Source organism: Brassica oleracea, chromosome C9 (genome assembly GCF_000695525.1).
Source record: "Brassica oleracea var. oleracea cultivar TO1000 chromosome C9, BOL, whole genome shotgun sequence".
Classification (NCBI taxonomy): Eukaryota; Viridiplantae; Streptophyta; class Magnoliopsida; order Brassicales; family Brassicaceae; genus Brassica; species Brassica oleracea.
Window position 1 is genome coordinate 5,360,704 of NC_027756.1, and position 19,671 is coordinate 5,380,374.

General features: G+C 36.9%; 6 protein-coding genes and 2 pseudogenes across 8 annotated transcripts; 3 read left to right on the plus strand and 5 right to left on the minus strand.

The window, feature by feature from the left end:
* The first annotated feature begins 6,396 nt into the window (after positions 1-6,396).
* Positions 6,397-8,386, plus strand: LOC106318028 (annotated as a pseudogene). Its single transcript, XR_001265277.1, has 7 exons — positions 6,397-6,612; positions 6,760-6,835; positions 6,918-6,991; positions 7,072-7,283; positions 7,358-7,670; positions 7,896-8,049; positions 8,119-8,386. The product of XR_001265277.1 is annotated as an SAL1 phosphatase-like (transcript).
* Positions 8,387-8,701: 315 nt separating this feature from the next.
* LOC106318029 (photosystem I reaction center subunit N, chloroplastic-like) lies at positions 8,702-9,662 on the minus strand. The gene is made up of 3 exons (XM_013755862.1): positions 9,243-9,662; positions 9,032-9,157; positions 8,702-8,936 (listed from the first exon to the last, which is right to left on the minus strand). Exons 1-3 carry the CDS (start codon positions 9,537-9,539, stop codon positions 8,847-8,849), a joined length of 513 nt encoding a protein of 170 aa, XP_013611316.1. The 5' UTR covers positions 9,540-9,662; the 3' UTR covers positions 8,702-8,846.
* Positions 9,663-10,195: 533 nt separating this feature from the next.
* Positions 10,196-11,694, plus strand: LOC106318027. Its single transcript, XM_013755861.1, has one exon. It carries the CDS (start codon positions 10,279-10,281, stop codon positions 11,527-11,529), a length of 1,251 nt encoding a protein of 416 aa, XP_013611315.1. The 5' UTR covers positions 10,196-10,278; the 3' UTR covers positions 11,530-11,694.
* On the minus strand, positions 11,682-13,151 carry LOC106318030. Of its 2 annotated transcripts, none has more exons than XM_013755865.1 (7): positions 12,989-13,151; positions 12,504-12,629; positions 12,355-12,417; positions 12,237-12,284; positions 12,112-12,165; positions 11,958-12,018; positions 11,682-11,869 (listed from the first exon to the last, which is right to left on the minus strand). In XM_013755865.1, the coding sequence occupies exons 2-7, from the start codon at positions 12,576-12,578 to the stop codon at positions 11,820-11,822; spliced, it is 351 nt and encodes a 116-aa protein (XP_013611319.1). In that variant the 5' UTR covers positions 12,579-12,629; positions 12,989-13,151; the 3' UTR covers positions 11,682-11,819. The 2 variants fall into 2 exon arrangements, with proteins under 2 accessions (XP_013611319.1, XP_013611320.1); XM_013755866.1 differs by having other exon boundaries at positions 12,504-12,618; positions 12,989-13,103.
* A 455-nt stretch (positions 13,152-13,606) lies between these two features.
* LOC106317812 (40S ribosomal protein S28-2) lies at positions 13,607-14,875 on the minus strand. Its single transcript, XM_013755584.1, has 2 exons — positions 14,787-14,875; positions 13,607-13,976 (listed from the first exon to the last, which is right to left on the minus strand). Exon 2 carries the CDS (start codon positions 13,973-13,975, stop codon positions 13,781-13,783), a length of 195 nt encoding a protein of 64 aa, XP_013611038.1. The 5' UTR covers position 13,976; positions 14,787-14,875; the 3' UTR covers positions 13,607-13,780.
* A 12-nt stretch (positions 14,876-14,887) lies between these two features.
* Positions 14,888-17,088, minus strand: LOC106317809 (annotated as a pseudogene).
* Positions 17,089-17,289: 201 nt separating this feature from the next.
* LOC106317811 lies at positions 17,290-18,506 on the plus strand. The gene is made up of 3 exons (XM_013755583.1): positions 17,290-17,516; positions 17,984-18,140; positions 18,231-18,506. Exons 1-3 carry the CDS (start codon positions 17,340-17,342, stop codon positions 18,371-18,373), a joined length of 477 nt encoding a protein of 158 aa, XP_013611037.1. The 5' UTR covers positions 17,290-17,339; the 3' UTR covers positions 18,374-18,506.
* On the minus strand, positions 18,387-19,455 carry LOC106314183. The gene is made up of 4 exons (XM_013752107.1): positions 19,434-19,455; positions 19,272-19,361; positions 19,129-19,186; positions 18,387-19,029 (listed from the first exon to the last, which is right to left on the minus strand). Exons 1-4 carry the CDS (start codon positions 19,453-19,455, stop codon positions 18,696-18,698), a joined length of 504 nt encoding a protein of 167 aa, XP_013607561.1. The 3' UTR covers positions 18,387-18,695.
* Between the last annotated feature and the right edge of the window lie 216 nt (positions 19,456-19,671).

Consider the following 19,671-nt stretch of genomic DNA (forward strand, 5'->3'; position numbering starts at 1 on the left):
CTTCCGAAAAGTCCACTAGCTCAGTGGCAAAACCCCCTTAGGACCACGAGTGCATGGGTTCGAGTCCAGGCAACACCAATTTTAATTAAGCAAAACGACGTCGTCTTGAGATTTTGTGTTTAACAAAACAACTGAATGAAACGACGTAGTTTCACTACACGGCAATAATTAACGGTTAGTTAACACTATCTTAACTGTCGGTTAACGGTGTGTTAATCTGGTTAGTCAACCGTAAGTTTGTGAATTAACTAAAAAAGTCAACAAAAGATCAGGGTTTTATTGGTCAGGTTCGAGTACAGGTTTGTTTTGGCAATATCCGAAAAGTTCAGTGTTTTTTTGGCCGATTTCTCAATTCTTAAAACCTCAGGAGCTTCTCTATAACAACTCGTGTTCCTATTAGCAAAATACATATTGGTAATTGAACAGAGCTTGTATTCTTACATACTCTTGCTAACTCTTTTGAAAGAACGTACAAATAATAAAGGGATCCACTACAGAATATCAAACGAGTAGAGCATGTGCAGATTCGACGCATATCAATGCTCTAGTTCTCACCCTCTTGAGACGGTGTGAATGAGTTTCAACCAGTGAAACCTCTACACAAGGTCACAAGCCTATGAAAGCAGAACATAAACGATTGATTTAGAGGTAGATAAGTAGGCTATATACAAATTAATAACTTAGTTGGTAGAACGAACAAAAACAATACGTGCATATTCTACCACCATCCCACGTCTCTCTTTCACTAGCTTCAGCTTGTAAACAAGTTTTTAACTGATGAAACAATACACATTAGCTGAAACGAGAGAACGAGAGATATGGGATGTGGTAAGATGATCTATCCGAGTAGACAATAGAAGAATTCCAGTTAGGGGTACATTTACGTAGATAGATTGAGAGACTAAAGAAAATTGAGCGACTATATAAAGAGATAGAAGAAGGCTTTAAAATAAATTTTAACTCTAAACATAGAAAATCACATTTTAGGGTTGAAAACATTGTAACCGAAGATTTTCTTATCTTAATTAGAAGATGATCTATTCTTAGAATATAACAATCTTATCGCATTTTAGGGTTAAAACTTAAAACATTGTAACCAAAGATTTTCTTATCTCAATTAGAAGATATTAATTCTTCTTTTATTCATTTCAATACAACAATCTTATCCCTTGAATTAATATAAGGGCCACGTTATCAAATATGTTTTAAAATATAACATACCCGGCCCGCCCTACGGACGGGATATTAGTTAATTTGATATTCACTAAATGCTCGAGTTGATATTTGTTTTTAGATTCAAGAATTTGGTTATCTGTTGTGTGTTACGTATTAGTATGTGGTGGTATAGTTGTTAATTTTTCTGCTCAGCCACCAGCATGCTGCATGGTGATGACATTTCTTGATACTGAATGATACTTGCATCAAAATGTTTTAAAAAAGCTTTTGTTTTTGCATTCCCATCGCCTTCCATTGTCGTATTGTAAACACCTTTATTTGACACGCAAACTAAATATAATGAAAGCAGAAATATGAAGAAACTTTAAGAACACATTTCTCCTTTGTCGTAGTGGATAAACTGAGCTTCTTTTTTTTTGAACAATGGATAAACTAAGCTATATCGTGGTTGTGTCAGCATTTTTATTTTTCGATTATTCTTGCTTTGGGATTGTCTCAAATTAACTAATTGTCCAACTCATAATTATAGATGTACAAATGTGGATTTGTGATAAATTTTGATGACAATATTGTTTTATTTTATTCTTATTCATAGTGGAGTCTGCATGTGTTAGAAAGAGGCCTATAACAATTTTTATGTTTTTGCGTATGGATTTTAAATATATATATTCTTTTGCATAATGCATACTTACTCTACAACATTTGCTTGTAGGCTAAAAAAAATATGTTTTCTATATTTTAAAAAAGAAAAATATTTAGTCTAGAATATAACATGGAGATATGTATTGCCATTGACTATATATAGAAGTTGGGTGTTATTTTAAAATGACATATGAATAGAGGTTTTTCGACCATTACGTCAGTGGCATAAAACATTTATAACATTTGAAACTGCAAATACATTCTTTTAAAAGCAAAACTAATGGTCTGGTTACCCAGACCACCTCTAGCTTGAGTAATGGAATGGTCTTTCGACGTCAAAAAAAAAAAAAAAAAAAACAATATATATTATATGCATCAAGTTATAAAGGTTGGAAACATTGCAAAACTGTTTGGAGCAAAGTTTTTAACTTCAAGATTAAAAACATACACGATCTTCATCTTGAAGTTAGTTCTCAACCAAAAGTATGTGCTGAACACAACTATGTCAACGTCTGGCCAGTGCCTACCCTGTTTACTGATGGAGTCTTTCCTCATAATCTGATCTAATACTATATGAACAATATCATTATCTCAATTCGATTGTAGAAGAAATGGTGACTAATAGAACTCAATCGTTGCATTGTAATCCTACATAGAATTGATTGAGCAGTATCCTAGCAGGAACGTTATGCAGAGCTACTTCAATGGATGCCCAAATATTAAAAGTTACCTTGAGAGAGAAGAGGGTGAAGGAACCAAAGATGTCTTTGGATTTTGAACTTTCTGGGATTTGTGAACTAAGAAACATAAAAGAAGACATACATTCTTCGGTTTCAAAGAATCACTGACGAACATCATCTTCTTCCCTCTTAAACTCCCCATCACCATCTTTGCATCACACTTAACACACCACAGAGAAAATCAAGGAAGCATAAGACAAACTCATGAGGGAAGTTCCAAGAATCATAGTCACTATGGAGACGACATTGCTAAGAATTTCTTTTCAGCATCTTAAGCAGGCTATAATATGTAATTAACTGATTTGTAGAACCTTTTTCTGGACTTAAAATGAACTGGAAAATTAAACGTTGTAGAGCTTATGCTTGCCATCCTTAACAATATGCACACCAAATCCCAAACAATATATTCACTTGCAAGTTAAAAAAAATAACATTAAATTTAATGAGAAAGAACAAAGATTACTATTAAATGTTAACCAAAGTGGATTCAAGTGTTTTTGAAAGAGAAATACAAAGATATTTTCAAAATACTTTTAGAACATATTCAAATTAATCAAAGATGAAACTGATACACAAACACTCCTAAACAGTTACTGATGAAAGCTTCTTGATATTACAATTCTCTACAACATATCTGAAGAAAACATATCAGACTTAAAAACTTGACTAATGGTAAGAGAGATCTAAATACGGCTCATCAACTATAGCCAATCAAACTTGGAAGTTAGCTATATCTCAGAAAAAAATTTGTTTTGCTGTTTAAATAGATTGATAAGATGATCGTAAGAGAAAGAAAGATGACCTATTTATACGCTCAGGTTCACCGACTCCTAATCAAAGCATGCATTTAAGGCGACATCGTGGTGACTGAAGTAATGGAGAATAATCACGAAGAAGAAACAAATGGATGCGTTTTAATGCCACAAATGATTCAGATGAAGATGAAAAGTCTCTGCACAACGAAGAAGGAGAGGACAACGCCAGAAGGTAGAGTTTTCTTATTCAGGTTACATGCTTGTATTAAATCAACCGCAGCCCACCATTTTCCTAGCCCATACATACAAAAACAAATAAATTCAACAGAAAGCCCAAATATAAAATGGGACACGTGTCACTTTCTGGTGAGCCGACTTTCTGACGTGGAATCTGACGTGGCATCACCAGGAGGGAGTATACTCTTCTTTATAATAATAGATAGATTCCTGTGTACATGTTTTGATATCAGTTGTCTACTTTGAAGTTCGAAGTAAATAATTAAATTTTAACTTTCAAAGAAAACGTAAAATTTATTACTTATGTATTGTTGTGTTGAAATCTTCATTTTACTAATTAGTTCTCTTTTAGGTTTGGGACTAAAAGATAAAATCTGGTTTAACACATTCTTGAGAATTCAAGATTTTATCGTTTTAGCCAGTGCTGGTCCAACATTTTTAGATACAATAAGTAAAAATTTTATAATATTTTTTATGTTTTGATCATATATATAAAAGTATATTATAATAAAAGTATATTATAATAAAAATATATTTATAATATAAATATATTAAAATATAATAAACTAATTAACCTCTATTAATGATTGGTGAAGGTGGCTTCATGAAATTATTTGTATAGTAATGTTAATCAGTGTTACCATAAATATTTGATTATATTTAATCATAATTATACTAAAATCATTTGTTAATACGGAATTTTAAATTAAACTACATATTATTTATCAGTTCTATAGAAAATATTTCTTACAAATATTATAATTATCAAAAAATATAGATTCATTTACATATCAATATTAACAAAAATAATAATATGAAAAAGTAAATAAAAATGTGGATCCTCAAAACTATATGCTTTAAGCATCTCCAAGAACAACCTTATTTTTAAGGTTGGAAGAACCTTAAATTTGAGGTTCGAGGGTGTTTTTCTCCAATAGTAAAACCTTAAATCTAACCTTTAAAAAATTTCTATATTTGCATTTAGTCCTCTATATTATTCAAAACTGAACTAAGTTATCAATACTTTTATATATAGTATAACATACATTAAAGTAATACTAGTGACAATATTGATTAATAAACACACAAAGTTATAATAAATAATAACTGACAAATTTAAACTAAATCATTAATTACAAATAAAATACTAAATTACTCTATATAATAAAAAAAAGTAATGCTTTTATATATAATCAATTAATGAAAGTTTGAATAATACATTAATTTTTTTAATAGTTATATGTAAGTTATGAACTAAATCATTATTTACATCTGGAAAATTAACGAAATATGAAAGTTATAAAGACTAAAATGATAGATATTAAAGTTAACAAAATTATTTAGAATACAAATAGTTATGAGAACTGAAAAATATGAAACCTCAAATATAAGGTTTTGTACAGTGAAACTTGAAATATGAGGTTTCAGTGTACAAAATCTTATAATCTGAAGTTTTGAGGTTGTTTTTGGAGAACATAAAATTTTATATTTGAAGTTTTAAGGTTATTTTGAAAATGCTCTTAATTGGCGTTAAAAATAAAATTGTTTGGGTGTTTGCGTTTGGGTCGGCGCTGCTTTAGCAGCAGTTCAGTTGGCAATTAACTTGGAGATACATATTTGATCCCTGAGATACTAGAGTTAGGCTTTTAATCCTTAAACATCTTAAATTCTTAAGATCATCTCCAAAAGAAACTCTATAATTTCAAATATAGAGTTTTTTTCTCCCCAAAAAGAAACTTCAAAACTTCAAATTTAGAGTTTTAAGAAGTGAAACTTCAAATATGAAGTTTCAATACTCAAAACTATAAATTTGAAGTTTCATCTTTTTATTTGCATCTTATTCCTTATAATTAATTATATCTCACATTTATGATTCTTAAGTATTTTCTCATTCATAGTTTTAATCTTTAAAACTTTTGTATACTTTAAATAATTCAAATTTATTTAAATTTAAATTTTACACATAATTTTTTTACTAAAATTAAAAAAAAGATTCATAATATTTTAAAAGTAGAATTAGACAACAAGAATATTACAAAAGAAACTTAATAGAAACTTTTTTAAGAAGATATATGAAGACATAATTATTACATAAATTTAAATATTACAACAACACTAATAATCTAGTAAAATTTCTCCGGAACTTCTAAAATATTTTCCAAACAAATTTTGTGTAACCGAAAATGAAGCATTAAAAATATAATTTTATGTAATAATATGGTATTTTCTTGTAGTTTAATATTTAATTATATATTTCTATTTATAATTTTATATTTTAATATAAAATTTTATTAATTAATATTATTATAATATTTTTATATATGTGCTAGTTATCTATAATTTTCTTATGAATTTATATTAATTATGACAAATATAAAGATCATAGTGTAAATTACAAATAATTTTAAAGTTAAATTTGAAGTTTTACTTTTGGACAAGAACATTTTGAAACTTCAAATATAGAGTTTTACAAATTCTATAATAGAGAGTATTTTTTGGAGATGCTATAATAAACCAGATTTTGTATAAATGTCAGAGACTATTTTCTTGGGCTTCATTAATCAAAGATGCGTTTTTAATCTTCACTACCTATAATTTCACAATGTTTCAGACACCACATCCACGTGCGCGATATCCCCAATAACTCAACTACCAAGCTATGAACTTTAAAGTTTTGATTTTTGACCCTTTATTTTCGTTTGTCCAAGTTCGGTACTAAATAACAAGCCGGCAATTCTGGCTTTTCTTGACAGAAACTAAAATACAGGGTTTAACTCAAGATAATAAACAAGTACGTGGGGTGCATACGGTAAATTTGGAAAATTATAATAATTGTCTTTTGCAATTTCAGACAATTGCTTTCGGACAACGAAGGTTCAGTTTCAGACATTAGTATCAATTTCGAGATCAAGAGATTCATATAACCCCGCATCGTGTCTGTGTATCCGGAAGAAAGTCGTCTCCTTTATCTGTTACTCTCAGAGTAGTTTCATCAAATGGCGTATGGGAAAGAGCTTGATGCCGCTAAGAAAGCTGCTTCACTCGCAGCTCGTCTCTGTCAGGTTTGGTGCTTCCCCTCTGTCTCAGAACTCTTAAAGTTTGATTCTTTTACAAAACCCATCTTGAATATGTATTTCTTCTGTAGAATCTTGTGATATTTCACCTTTGTTTGGATGATAATCATCTTTTTGTTTGGTTGGTTGATTCAGAAAGTTCAAAAGGCTTTGTTGCAGTCTGATGTTCAATCAAAATCTGATAAAAGTCCAGTCACCGTTGCTGATTATGGTTAGTTTCAATCTTACTGAGATTGGAAATGTTTTTTTACATAGCCAATACATAGTAACTGTCTTTTTGTTGTGTCTTTCAGGTTCACAAGCAGTTGTTAGTTTACTCTTACAAAGAGAACTCAGTTCTGTACTCTTTTCATTGGTGGCTGAAGAGGTGAGTGAACAAACACTTTATGTAGATGTTTTCATGTTTTAAGGGACTCACTCACATTGTCTTTAAAACTATGTGTATAGGACTCAGCTGATCTACGCAAGGATGGTTCTCAGGATATTCTTGAGCGCATCACAAAACTCGTCAACGACACATTGGCTACTGAGGATCTACTCAAACCCATTGACTCTACTTTATCAACAGATGATATTCTCAGAGCCATTGACTGTGGCACTTCCGAAGGTGGTCCTAACGGTCGACACTGGGTCTTGGACCCTATTGATGGCACTAAAGGGTAAAGTCTTTAAAACTATCTTTGAGAAAAATATTGGTGTGTTTCTAACACTGAACTTGTTTGGTGGATTTTAGTTTTTTGAGGGGAGATCAGTATGCAGTAGCATTAGGATTGCTAGAGGAAGGAAAAGTAGTGTTGGGTGTGCTTGCTTGTCCAAACTTGCCATTAGCTTCCATAGCAGGAAACAATAACTCTTCTTCTTCAGACGAGAAAGGATGTCTCTTCTATGCTACAATCGGTTCAGGGACATACATGCAGCCTTTAGATTCGAACTCTGAACCAGTCAAAGTACATGTCTCTAGCGTTGAGAATCCTGCAGATGCATCCTTCTTTGAGTCATTTGAAGGAGCTCACTCTCTTCATGATCTATCCAGCTCCATTGCCAATGTAAGTTGCTTCTCTCTTTGTCTCCCCCCCCCCTCAATGTGATTGATTCTGCAACCTTTTGATCAATTACTCAAGATATTGTTAGGCGGTAACTACGCGTTTTATAGACCGATTTTTTTTTAAAAATGATTCTATAACAATCGTTTCGTTTAGCTTATTTGCCGCCTAGACCGATTTTTAGAACAGTGCATTTGAACAACGTTTTCTCTTTGCTATATAATACAGAAACTCGGTGTGAAAGCGCCACCTGTCAGGATAGATAGCCAAGCGAAGTATGGAGCATTATCAAGAGGAGATGGAGCTATATACTTGAGGTTCCCTCATAAAGGATACCGTGAGAAGATTTGGGACCATGTAGCTGGTGCTATAGTTGTTACAGGTGACATAACATAGTAAATCATTTCTCCTTATGTGAATGTTGATTTGAATGCAATATCTTTTGGTGCAGAGGCTGGTGGGATCGTGACGGATGCAGGTGGAAAGGCATTGGATTTCTCGAAAGGGAAGTATCTTGATTTGGACACTGGCATTTAGTTGCTAATGAGAAGATAATGCCTCTGCTTTTGAAAGCAGTTCGTGACTCCATTGCTGAGCAAGAGAAACCTTCATCTCTCTGATTCTTTCTTCTTTCCTTGTTTGTGTTTTATTTCTTTGTAACTCTTTGTTTCGCAACGAATAATGTTTCATTACACACTGAGAGTTTTCTTCCATTTTCTTTTAAATAACTAAATAAATAACAGTGTGTTAAAAAAAAAAAAAAGCTAAATCAATAACAGTGTAACATGATAACTAAGAGCATGATTATCCTAGGTTTCTTAGGTTGGGTTTCTTAGCGTAATATAAGATACAGTCTCTTATATTACGCAAAGAGACCCAACCTAAAAAACCTGTAATAAACATGCTCTAACTATCGTGGAAAGAGAGTCTCTGTTTCAGTGAAACAACAGAAACATGATAACTATGTCAGGTCTTGAAGATGAACTTTCTTGAGGTTCTTTGGTAAAGTTAGATTACAGTGAGATGCATTGCTCTTGGGTTCTAATCTCCCAATAGAGGTTAACTTGATAGATTCAAATGGATATGAGAACTTTGATGAATCAAGACAGTGAGAGAGATGGGTGATAGATACATTGTTGAGTTTATACAAGAATGGATAGAAAAAAAAAAGAAACATGTTCACCATTTCCAGAAAACATTGGAACCACACTTGAACTTGTCTTTGCCTTCGCATTCCAACGCCAAGTCTTCTGAGATAAATGGGACTTTCTGCATATACAAAAACCAAGAACATGATAATCTCTTCAATTAACTATCTCACAAAGAAAGAAAGGAAAAAGGTTGATTTATTTGTTGGAAAGAACCTTTTGCTTGGCAAGATCTTGGCAACCAGTGAAATTCTCAGGGAACTTGCAGCTTCCGAATTGGACAGTAAACGCTCTCGCAAAGTTTGCTCCACTTGTTGCCAATCTCTTCTTATCATTAAGCTCCTGTCATCAAGAATAAACCATTACTTTGCCTAAAAGGTTTCTTTAGAGATGCCAACAAGATTTAAGAACGTTTTCAAGACTTTACTTTGTTGGCTCTGCTCTTCTCGAGGTATTCATCGAAGACGCCAGCATTAGCAGAAGCAGAAACAGCAGCAGAGGAGAAGAGTGTAGCGGCTAAGACAACCATTGCGGATCTTCGTCCATTAACATCATCACCACCAACTCTTTGAGCTGCTTTGATCACAGGAAGCGTTTGTTTCTTCTGACCAAAACCAACTGATGAATTCACCAAACCCACTTTCTGGTTCAGCTCTGCTGAGCTAGCACCAGAGATAGCGTAGCTGCATGTGAGAACACTCGAGTTCATGGCCGCCATTAACATACCCTGTTGTTTCTCTTTTGCCTGTTCAGAAAATTCAAGAGTAGTCAGGTCTTTGATTGGTTGGGTGGTGAAGAAGGAAGAGATTTAGATTTTAGTATTGGAGATCAAAGTGGATGATGATGATGATGACGACGACGTGGACGTGCATGTAAATAAGGGATTGTGGTTGTAATGTGGATAAGGTGAGATTTCCTTCGGTCCTATTGGCACAAAAAATACAAAATCTTCGGTAACTAAGACCATGATTAACTCAGATTCTTAAAAACTGTTTCTTAACTTTTAAGTAAAAAAAAGTAAGAAACGTTTCTTAAATATAAAAGATATAAGAGTTGGTTATTAACCGAAAAGTGTAAAAAAATAAAAATAAAGTGTCAAATCATGAGTTAAGAACTCCTGAAAAAAAAAAGTTTCCTCCCAACGGATGTTTTTAGGCGTTGAGAAAGTTCAAATTTTCGGTGGGAAATAAAGTCCACAAGGTGCAGTTGATTAATGACAATTAATCATATTATAGTGATTGGGCCGTGAGCTGGAAAGCCCACGTAAGATGACCATATAGTTCTTTACGCTCTTAAACCACCCCATAACTTTCATAAACTTTCCGAATTACCCCACAAGAAACAAATTGTAACTACCAGTCCTCATCGTCTTAAAGAAAATAATTTAATTAAAATCCTCCCTTCATTTTCGGTGTCGCTACAATCCAGCGAAAACTCCCCTCTTGTCACAACGCAGACCCACGATGGACTTCTCCGTCAAACCTAACGGCGGCTCACCATCTCCGTCATCTTCAACCACCCCTCACCGTTTCAAACCCTCCGCCGCAACTGCCTCCGACCGAGATCCGATGCATTCGTGGTGGGAGTCAGTCTCCAAGCAGCGCTCTCGCATCCTCTCCCTCTCATCTCTCCTCTCCGGCGGCGACGAAGCTCCGATCTCCTCGCTAGCGGATTCCGATCGCCCAGCGCTGTCGCTACTCTCCTCGCGCCCCGCTTACTCCTTGATCTCGGCTTCTCTCCGCGATCCATCCTCCGGATCCGGTTCCGACCCGCTCTGTCAGTGGCTTTACGAGACTTACCTCTCCTCCGATCAACCGCTCCGCCTCGTCGTCCTCTCGTTCCTCCCTTTACTCGCCGGGACCTACCTATCTCGAATCCACTCGTCGGACTCCTCCTCCCTCCCTTCCCTCTCCGGATTCGAGGCCGTCCTCCTCGCTATCTACGCCGCCGAGGTGAAATCACGCGCCGGGAAAGGCGTACTCGTGCACATCCCCGATCTCTCTCAGCCGTCTCTCTACCACACGCCGCGAAACGGCGTTGATAGATCGCGTGATTCCAACCACGTGGCCTCCGTTGGAGTCCTGTCGCCGCAGCTGGAGCCTCAGGTGGCGGTGAAGTCGACGAAACGCGCCGGGATCGTCGGCGTGGGGATGCAGTGCTACTTCAAGGAGGTCTCTCAGATGCCGGCTTGGTCTAAGCTCGAGCTGTGTAGCTTAGCTGGCGCTTGGGCGGGTCAAGATTGCGATTGCAAGGAGAAGATCGATGGAGAGGGAGATAAAGTCTTGGCGTTGACTAATGGATTTGTTGATTCTTCGTCTTCTTTAAATGGAAGCAGTGAGATCGAGGCGGAGGAGGAGGAGGAGGAACAGGTTATTAGCTCTAATGGCGTTGGAGTTGGAGGAGGAGGTGTGAGGATTCCACTTCCGTGGGAGCTGCTTCAGCCGATTCTACGGATTCTTGGTCACTGCTTGCTTAGTCCGTTGAATAGTGAAGATGTTAAAGACGCAGCTTCCAATGCAGTGAGGTCGTTGTACGCAAGAGCTTCTCATGATTTGAACCCGCAGGCGATTCTGGCTACGAGGAGTTTAGTTAGCCTTGATGCAAGCGCGCGGGCCGCTGCGAAGACTGCGTCTGCGGAGAGTGTTGGTGGGTCGTCGAATGTTAACACTCCAAGCAAGTCGAAGAAACCAGAGATTCTTCTGTCATCTAAGTGAGTTTTCGTTTGGTTGGTTTGTGTATTGGTTGAATATGAGACAAATGTAGAATCATTGTTGTATAATCATATGCTTGAGCTTGTTTTCATTACTTTTGAGGATGGATTTGGTTTTGATTTGGGAAAAGTTTGTGCGTAAATTGAGAAAAATGCTGGTAATGAACTATGATAATGTCTGGAACTTGGAGACGCTATGCGATCAAGCTTAAGATGTTAGTTTTTAAATGGACAGACAAAAGATATGATTATAACAAAGTTATTACACAAGAGTTTCCATTTCTCTCTCTGCCTCTACTCCTCGTTGCCGGAAACTCCCTCGGCCTGAGCAGCTCCTCCTCCATCTGTAATGATATCAGAGCAAAGAGATTGATCAGTAAGTCCTTAAAATTTTGCTTCGAATATGGAGATGATAAGATGTGAAAGTTTAACCTTCACCGCCATCGGATGGAGCACATGGAGACTTCCTGTATCGCGTCTGCTGCTGTGTTGGCTGCAAAAAGTGGTACGAAGATCTTAAGATAGGAAACAAGCAGCAGATAGAAAGATACAAGCTGGATCGTGGTTTGGTTATAGGCTCATATACCTGTAACTTGGGACGAAGAGCTTCGAGGGGTCCCTTTGGCTTAGCAACACCTTGCTGTTTACAATGACAACATGAGAATGGGACTCTCTATATTTGAAAACCCGAATCAAAACAACAGTCAATACCTTTCCAAGAGCCCAATCAGCTGAGTCAAAGTATGCTCGCTCATGATCCTGATACAAAACCGCACACCTCAGAACCACACACAAAATCTCCTTATTAGAGAAGATAAATGAAACTTACCTTGGAAATGAGAGGTGGTTTCTTTGGCATGAGCCCTCCATACTTGTTCTTTACAGCAGCCTCCTACACAAATGCAATCAAAGAAAAGAGTTAGATCATAGCATTTGATCCCATTATTATCTCTAGTGTGTGAGAATTAAGATGGAAACCTCCTGATGTGATGATGGCATCGACTTCTCTGCCTCACTAGTGACGTTTCCTTTCAAATCATCTACGCTAGACATTATATGGATGTCTCAAACGCCACCAAAACCAAAAAAGATGCTGCACAAAGTCTAATAATAACAAAACGTTACTCAAAACCGAACAACCTGTATATTCTGCTTTGAAGATTATCTAAATCAAATATTCAGCCACGTGGAATCAGATCTCAACAATGCCAATATAGATAAGGATTGTATAAACACAAAGCCAATACGAGATCAGATCACCAACAAAGAACAACCAAGGGGAGAATCAGATACGGTCAAATCTCAAACGGGAGCTAAACACAAGCGATAGCTAATTAAATTTCTGCGTTTGCGAGATTGTAAAATGATGTGACGACGTAGAGAGAATCAGATAATACTCAATCGAAGAAGAAGAAGAAACGAAACAAAACATTTGGATAAAGCGAGATCGAGAATCGACTTACCAGGAGGAAGGATTTGGTATGTCTCTCTCTCTCTCTCTGTCTGTCTTTTTGCAGTTGATCTTTAGAAAGAAACTGAATTATAAAGGATGGATGATCGTGTGGGGGAGACAGGTAATAGAGAGACAGATGATTTGGGGAAAAAGGTCATTTTTTATCCCTGCTTTGTGCATTTTCGTACCTAAAAAAAAAAAAAAAAGTGCTAAATACGGTTTAAACTAAAAATTAATTTGAATTATAGACTTGAATTCTAAACTTTGTATGTAAAAACTACATTGACTAACATTGCGTTAGCCAACCGTTAAATTGAACAAAACAACGTAGTTGTATAACTAAGGAAATTTTACATTTTGTTCAATTTAATAGTTGACTAACGCAATGTTAGTCAAGTTTAGATCGTATTTAACCCTCGTCTCTTGTTTGGGTATGAAAAAACATGAAAAACATGATGTGAATAGTAAAAGTCGGAAATTGCTCTTTTTCCAAATGATTTGGGATACATATAAAAACGCAGAGAAGAGGTTAAATTGGTAATTATAATAACTATGAACCGTAACTCGGTAATTAATCACTCTGGCATTTACATTATATGACCATCAAATGTATTGTACGCGTTAGAAATTAAGTTGATGATGATGGATTGATGATAATAGTGGCACATATGTTTAGTCTTAAAAATTCTTCGAACATTGTCTGAACAATAAAGACTAATTAACACATAGCAGTTTTCTTAGGGAAAAACAAAAAGAGAAATGACCATCAAAATGTAAATCTTGAGTAGACTTTGCATAAGAATCAACGGAGTCTTCTGGCTTCTCTCTCGGACTCGAGGAGAGTGAGGATGTCTCCTTCCCTCACCGGTCCTTTCACATTCCTCATGATAAAACGGTCCGAGTCTGTGAACTTCACTCTTACCTGAGTCACCTGACCACGCGAACCTGTTCTCCCCATCACTTTAACAACCACGGCGTGCTTGATCTGAGAATCCATTCTGGCATCAACACACAGATATCAACCGGAAGATCAAATCAAAGTAATGAATAAAGCAATAACTAGCTCAAGACTCGAGTCAATTGATATTGAATTAACAAATATGATTCCATTTTCTTGCACCACCTAGTGCGATGTGTGAGAAACATTATACAAAACCACCGGGGAACACAAGACTAAGATAGCTACAAGGATCTAAAGAAGCGCCGCACGTTAACGGAGCGATGAACAAACCTGTTGACGGAAGCGGCGGGTGCTCAAGAAGCTACGTGAACAATCGTCGAGTTTGCTAAAAACCTAGTTTTAGTTAACTGAGTAATAAATTTATATAAAGCATAAATGGGCCATACTTACAAGCTTATGTGAAAAACTATGGGCTTTTAAAAGCTCATGTTCGTATTACATGATATAAAAAGAGTAAATTGGCCAGACCTACAAGCTTATGTGAAGTCCTTATCAAATGTTATCTCTTTTCTTGGTTTTCACGGTTCTGCTTATTGGAACTATGGTTATCTCCAGTTTAGACATTAACGGTTTCAGCTGGTTTACAGGTGAAGTCATGGAAGCAAAACCTCAACTAGTGTGAATACATGAGAGAAGAAGAAGCTGCAGATCTCCTAAGGTCTGAGAATATCTACTTAGCAACTTGAACATATTACAACGGCAAAGCACATGCATGTTTCAGACCCGGTTCGAATAACCAAGTGTACAATCAAATTCGAACCGGAATCTAAAACTAGGAGATTATCCCAACTGCGTTACAAAATCCATGATTCTAATGAAAGAAACAGTCATGGCTTAGGTAACTAACCTGAGCTATGCCAAAGTCAACATTAGTATTAACAACCATATCTCGAATACTACAACACTGAAAGAGCCAGCTTTCGGTTGACATCATTATCTGTTGTCACTTGCTTTCGGTTCTAAGTTCTCCGAGTTTCCTCTTGTTTCTCTATCCTCAGACTCGGACTACTATTGGGCTGAGGAACCTGTAGAGATTATGATGACTAAAATGAGGCACTGGGCGGTACAGTCTGAATGGCTGTATGTAAAAAGTAAGTGTTTGTTTATGTTACCACTGGATGAGATTTATAAGAGAGAACGTCATGATCTGACTAAAGAGATGAGTCTGAGGGTCTGTGAAACAGCAAATGAGCTATGGACCTGTCTATAGGGTTTGTATCAGCTTCTATATCCATGAATCCAACATACCTGGATGAGAACAGATATAGATATTAAAGACAGAATCTACACAAACTGAAACATGAGTATGCAACACGAGATAAAGGATGAAGGATGCAGCTGGTGCTTACTTGTCTGTTTCACCTGTCTCGAGATGCGAGCCTGCATCTTTGACCCGTCTGTTTCCGCCATTTGGATTCATACAAGTATGTCTCTGCTCCGCGCTTTTTCCCAGTCGGTATAAGCTGTCTCTTATGCAAAGCTTTGTCCTAACATCCAACTGGAGCAAGCAAAGTGCACATCAACAAATGTACACGTAAGTTTATTAAGATAAACAGAGCTAACAGGATATTATTATACTTGTATCATCTATTATCTATTGACAAGGTGTACCTGTTCTATAACTTGTTGAAGTTGGCGAAAACTTGTTGCTTCCAGTGAAATGCCATCCACTACAGAGCTAACACAAGAACTTTCCTGCCTGTTTGCTGGTTCCAATTTGGCTGCAGCTTTTCTGTGGTAATCCTCAAGCCCAATTTTTTGGATAGGAGCAGAATCAGAAAACACCATGGGATTTGTCTTGCTACTCTTCCTGGTACTGGCAGCAAAAGAAGGAGGCGAATCTTGCCCGGGCTGCAAGTTGGCTATCTTTTCAAAGCCCTTCCTACACCGATCATCAATGGTTGGACCTTGTAAGCGTTCAATAGATTGTGCATGATCTGAAGGCTGCTCGCAATTGAGATCTGAGCATGGAACACCTGGTTTTTGGAATACGGATGGTGGGTAATACTGATTTGCGTCCATTCTTTCACTAGAAATACCACTGTGTTGTAATGTAAAACTGTTTTCCGAGTATCCATCACTTTTCCCATCCAAATGGTGAAGATGATCTGTCTGTTTCTTCCCAAGATTAGCCTGTAAACAACAGAAAGTGCACAGATATGAATTGCTGGAAGAGTATCAAGACTTCAGCATTGGAAATAATCAAACCAGACACAATGTTGGGAAAGCAAAGTTTATTAAATGGAAAACTAACTAACCTCATCAACCAGCATCAACATATCCTCCTTCTGCAAACTCGTATCATATACATTTTCTGAAGAGTTTCCTAGAGCAGGGTTGCACTCACTGTTGTTCAAAAGATCTTCAACACCATGGTAGCGTAGCACTCACTGTTATTCAAAAAGTCTTCAACCTGCAACATAAGGGTTCTTTGATTTCCCAACATTGTATCTGGTTTGATATCATCTGTCATCGGGGCTTCTGTATCCTCATTTGGCTGAGCAGAAGAGAACCAGCCCAAACCATCTTCATTACTAAGACTGTCCAAGCCGAAAGATGAATCACAGCTCCAAAAAAAAAACAGGTGTAAGCTCGGTGAAAAGTTACCATGTTTTTCATATAAGAGACGAGCCCCCATTGTGTTATGTTACCTAAGCATGTTGTCCATATCTTCAGTGTCGCCCCAGCCATAGAGGAAATCATCGCTTTCTTTATCTCCATCATCCAGAATATTATTATTGAGGGAAAGGTTATTACATACACCATCATGTGTTGCAAAAGTGAAACCATGATCTGAGATCTTTGTATCTTCCCACGTCATTATATGAGAATTAATCACTAAATGCATTTTACACAAAAAAAAAAAAAAAAAAAAAAATCAAATCTGAGAAAATTAGCTGCTACTCAATCATTGAGCATACGAACCACAAATTCAAATCCAACCCAATCGAAACAGATTCTACCAAACGTGAGAACGATCAAAACCCCCAGAGAGTCTCAACCAAATTAGCTAGCTCACCTGTACACAGAACAAAACTTCACCGATCAAATAATAAACCAGAACGATAATAAAAACAACAGATTCCTAGAGTTGGTATCGATTCATCGAAAAACTTTTTGTAGACGATAAAGAAGAGCTTCTTCCTAATTTGTATTTTTTTTTGTTAAGTCAAAAAAGACAAGTGATCGTGATTTCGACACGTGGCAACGCAATCAAAAAGTTTGACGGGCTGGGTTTTAATATCAGTTCCAGTGATATCATTGGTACACGTCATTGTTATGGGCTCTCCTCTTATTGGTAAAAACGAAAAGGCCTAAATGGGCCGAGGAAGAAAGCCCAAAGAATCTTTTTGATCGTGTTTTTCTCGTCTCCGGGGAAGGAGAAAGGGAGATCCTTCCGATGGAGGAGCAGATGGGAGGGAGCGAGGATAGATGGAGAGGTTCACTAGAGAACATAACGGAGATGGCTTCGAATCTCGATTCTCTCCAGAAGCTTCTCCTCAAAAAGGCTGTCTTCGTTGAGGAAGACACTTTCTCTAGAGCTTCTCTCGTCTCCGAGCAAGCCCGAACCATCAAGGTCCGTTTAAAAAACGATTGATCTGGAGTTTATCGAGGTTAATTGGCTGAAAAGTTGCTCTCTTTTCGTTGATGATTTGACTAAATTTGATCGCTCGATCTGCTTAATCATTATTGACTCAGTGATTTTGTGGATATGATCTGATTGATATTTTTGAAACCTCGCTACTCTGTTAGATTGAGTCAGTGTGAGCATAAGATGGTGAATTTGGAAACTCGTCAGTTTCATTGTGCTGCATGAGCTCGAAAGTTTGAATCTTGGTGCCTGAACCACCAAACCACAACCCCTGAATACTTGTGACTAGTTGGATTAGTGATTACCAATGAGCTTGTGGCTTTGATTTTTTGATCTATTGATGCTGCAAATGATCACAAAATCATGAAAGGCTAGACCTTTTGAGGCTTCCCCATGAAGTGTGGAAGAGCAATAATTTTTGCTTGTGTACTCTTTTCAATGTTTTGGTTTAGGTTCTTGAGCAAAGGGTACAAACACTAGAAAGAGAACTAGATGCTGCCATCACAGCTGCTGCTCATGCTCGCTCAGAGAAACGCCAAGCTGAATCCTCTCAGAAAACTGCTGAAACACGTGCCCTAGAGGTCACAAAAGAGCTTGAAAACACCACAAGTACGTATGTTTAGGATTTATCAGTGCGGTGCCTGGCTAGGTTGCATCAGGTCCGGTTTCATATTCTTTGGTTTGATGATATTGTTCCAGAGGTTTTCAAGCTGCATATGGAGGAGCTCCGAGGGATGCAAGAACAGATATCCAAACGTGATAACGAGATCAAGCTCTTGGAAGCTATCATCCAAACGCTCGGTGGAAAAGAGCGACTGAGAAAAAGCGGTGTTAATGAGTGATCATCCGTTTCTTTCCACTTGTAATATTCTTTGCAACCCGAGTTTGTGTGACATTTTTCTGTAATCATATACTCTCACAAGATAAAAAAAAAAAATATTAATCAAAACTATGTTATAAGTGAGTTCTTTGTGATTTAGTCTTTGGATTGAATAGAGATTCACTTTTCTGAAGCCTTTGCTGAGGAATGAATCAGGGAAACTCGAATGAACTTGGATAAGGAACGATCGCAGGAAACAAACACAAGGTAGTAGCTTAAGTCACCTACAGAAAGCAAGCATACTACAGAAGATAGAAGTTCCCAAGCTTGGAGATAAAACATCATCAACACAAGCAAACATGTTTTGATACACCATGTCTTCTTCTTAAGTATGCAGTCATTCCTGCAAGTGATATAACCGAACACAATTCAGAAATCAACTTCCATTGGTGGTTTTTTGTATAAAGTGTACTGTTACCCACATCAGCATAAGGAGATTGACTACGAGCTTTGTCGCGAGGAGATGGGAACCTATCATTTCTCTTCCTTTCAGGAGAGGCCTTTTCAAGAGAAGGGCTTCTTGGGCTACGGCTACGGGGAAGAGGAGTCAGAGACCTCTCTTTGCTTCTTCGCATTTCATGAGAGGCTTTTGGTGGGGAGGCACTTCTAGGGCTGCGGCTGCGGCGAGCAGGAGACGCACTTTAGCAAGTCAAATAGTTGGACTCATGATAATATTTACAACAAACATGAAATAAAGAGGTTGGAAAAGGAAGAGACCTGCAGCGCCTGCTCCTCTTCCTGTAGTCTCTTTCCTTCCCTATAATCATCTCGGGACCTAAAGTTTATGTAAATCAATTACAAGTATTCAGACGTGCACGAGGGCTAATCCAATAATAAACCACGAAGTCCCTGCAACTCACCTCCTACGGGGACTGCGACTTCTCCTTCTAGGACTACGGCTTCTTGACCTCCGTGACTTTGGAGGCGGTTCCACAACTCTTCCTTTCGAACTGAAACAATAATCACAAAACTAATCAAAATACAATTTACATAAGCATGGCAAACGAGTATAACAAACTCACATCTTCTCAGCATTTGGACCATATCTTTTGCATAAGTACAATTAAAATACCAACCTTGTTTGTGTAGATAATTGAAGTTGGTATCTTTTGAAGCTTTTACCCTCTTTTCCTATGAAATGCTTTTCTTTTCTTTCATTGCATCCTTTACAATTTATCATTTTCAATGCTATATTTGTTTCAACATTTCTGTTTCTAAGAAAATCTACAAATTTGATTACTGTATTATAAGAAAAATCGA

Excerpts from the sequence above, each read along its gene's own strand:
- LOC106318030 (XM_013755865.1), bottom strand. The coding sequence starts at position 12,578 with ATGTCTAGCGTAGATGATTTGAAAGGAAACGTCACTAGTGAGGCAGAG. Across the intron at positions 12,418-12,503 it reads TGCCATCATCACATCAGGAG|GAGGCTGCTGTAAAGAACAA; the intron begins GTTTCCATCTTA and ends GCATTTGTGTAG. Across the intron at positions 11,870-11,957 it reads TCCATCCGATGGCGGTGAAG|ATGGAGGAGGAGCTGCTCAG; the intron begins GTTAAACTTTCA and ends ATATCATTACAG.
- LOC106317812 (XM_013755584.1), bottom strand. The coding sequence starts at position 13,975 with ATGGATTCTCAGATCAAGCACGCCGTGGTTGTTAAAGTGATGGGGAGA.
- LOC106314183 (XM_013752107.1), bottom strand. The coding sequence starts at position 19,455 with ATGGTCCAAATGCTGAGAAGAT. Across the intron at positions 19,187-19,271 it reads AGTCGCAGTCCCCGTAGGAG|GTCCCGAGATGATTATAGGG; the intron begins GTGAGTTGCAGG and ends CATAAACTTTAG. Across the intron at positions 19,030-19,128 it reads AAGAGGAGCAGGCGCTGCAG|CCGCAGCCCTAGAAGTGCCT; the intron begins GTCTCTTCCTTT and ends TGCTCGCCGCAG.
- LOC106318027 (XM_013755861.1), top strand. The coding sequence starts at position 10,279 with ATGGACTTCTCCGTCAAACCTAACGGCGGCTCACCATCTCCGTCATCT.
- LOC106318029 (XM_013755862.1), bottom strand. The coding sequence starts at position 9,539 with ATGTTAATGGCGGCCATGAACTCGAGTGTTCTCACATGCAGCTACGCT. Across the intron at positions 9,158-9,242 it reads AGAAGAGCAGAGCCAACAAA|GAGCTTAATGATAAGAAGAG; the intron begins GTAAAGTCTTGA and ends TCTTGATGACAG. Across the intron at positions 8,937-9,031 it reads AAGATCTTGCCAAGCAAAAG|AAAGTCCCATTTATCTCAGA; the intron begins GTTCTTTCCAAC and ends TTGTATATGCAG.
- LOC106317811 (XM_013755583.1), top strand. The coding sequence starts at position 17,340 with ATGGAGGAGCAGATGGGAGGGAGCGAGGATAGATGGAGAGGTTCACTA. Across the intron at positions 17,517-17,983 it reads AGCAAGCCCGAACCATCAAG|GTTCTTGAGCAAAGGGTACA; the intron begins GTCCGTTTAAAA and ends GTTTTGGTTTAG. Across the intron at positions 18,141-18,230 it reads AGAGCTTGAAAACACCACAA|AGGTTTTCAAGCTGCATATG; the intron begins GTACGTATGTTT and ends ATATTGTTCCAG.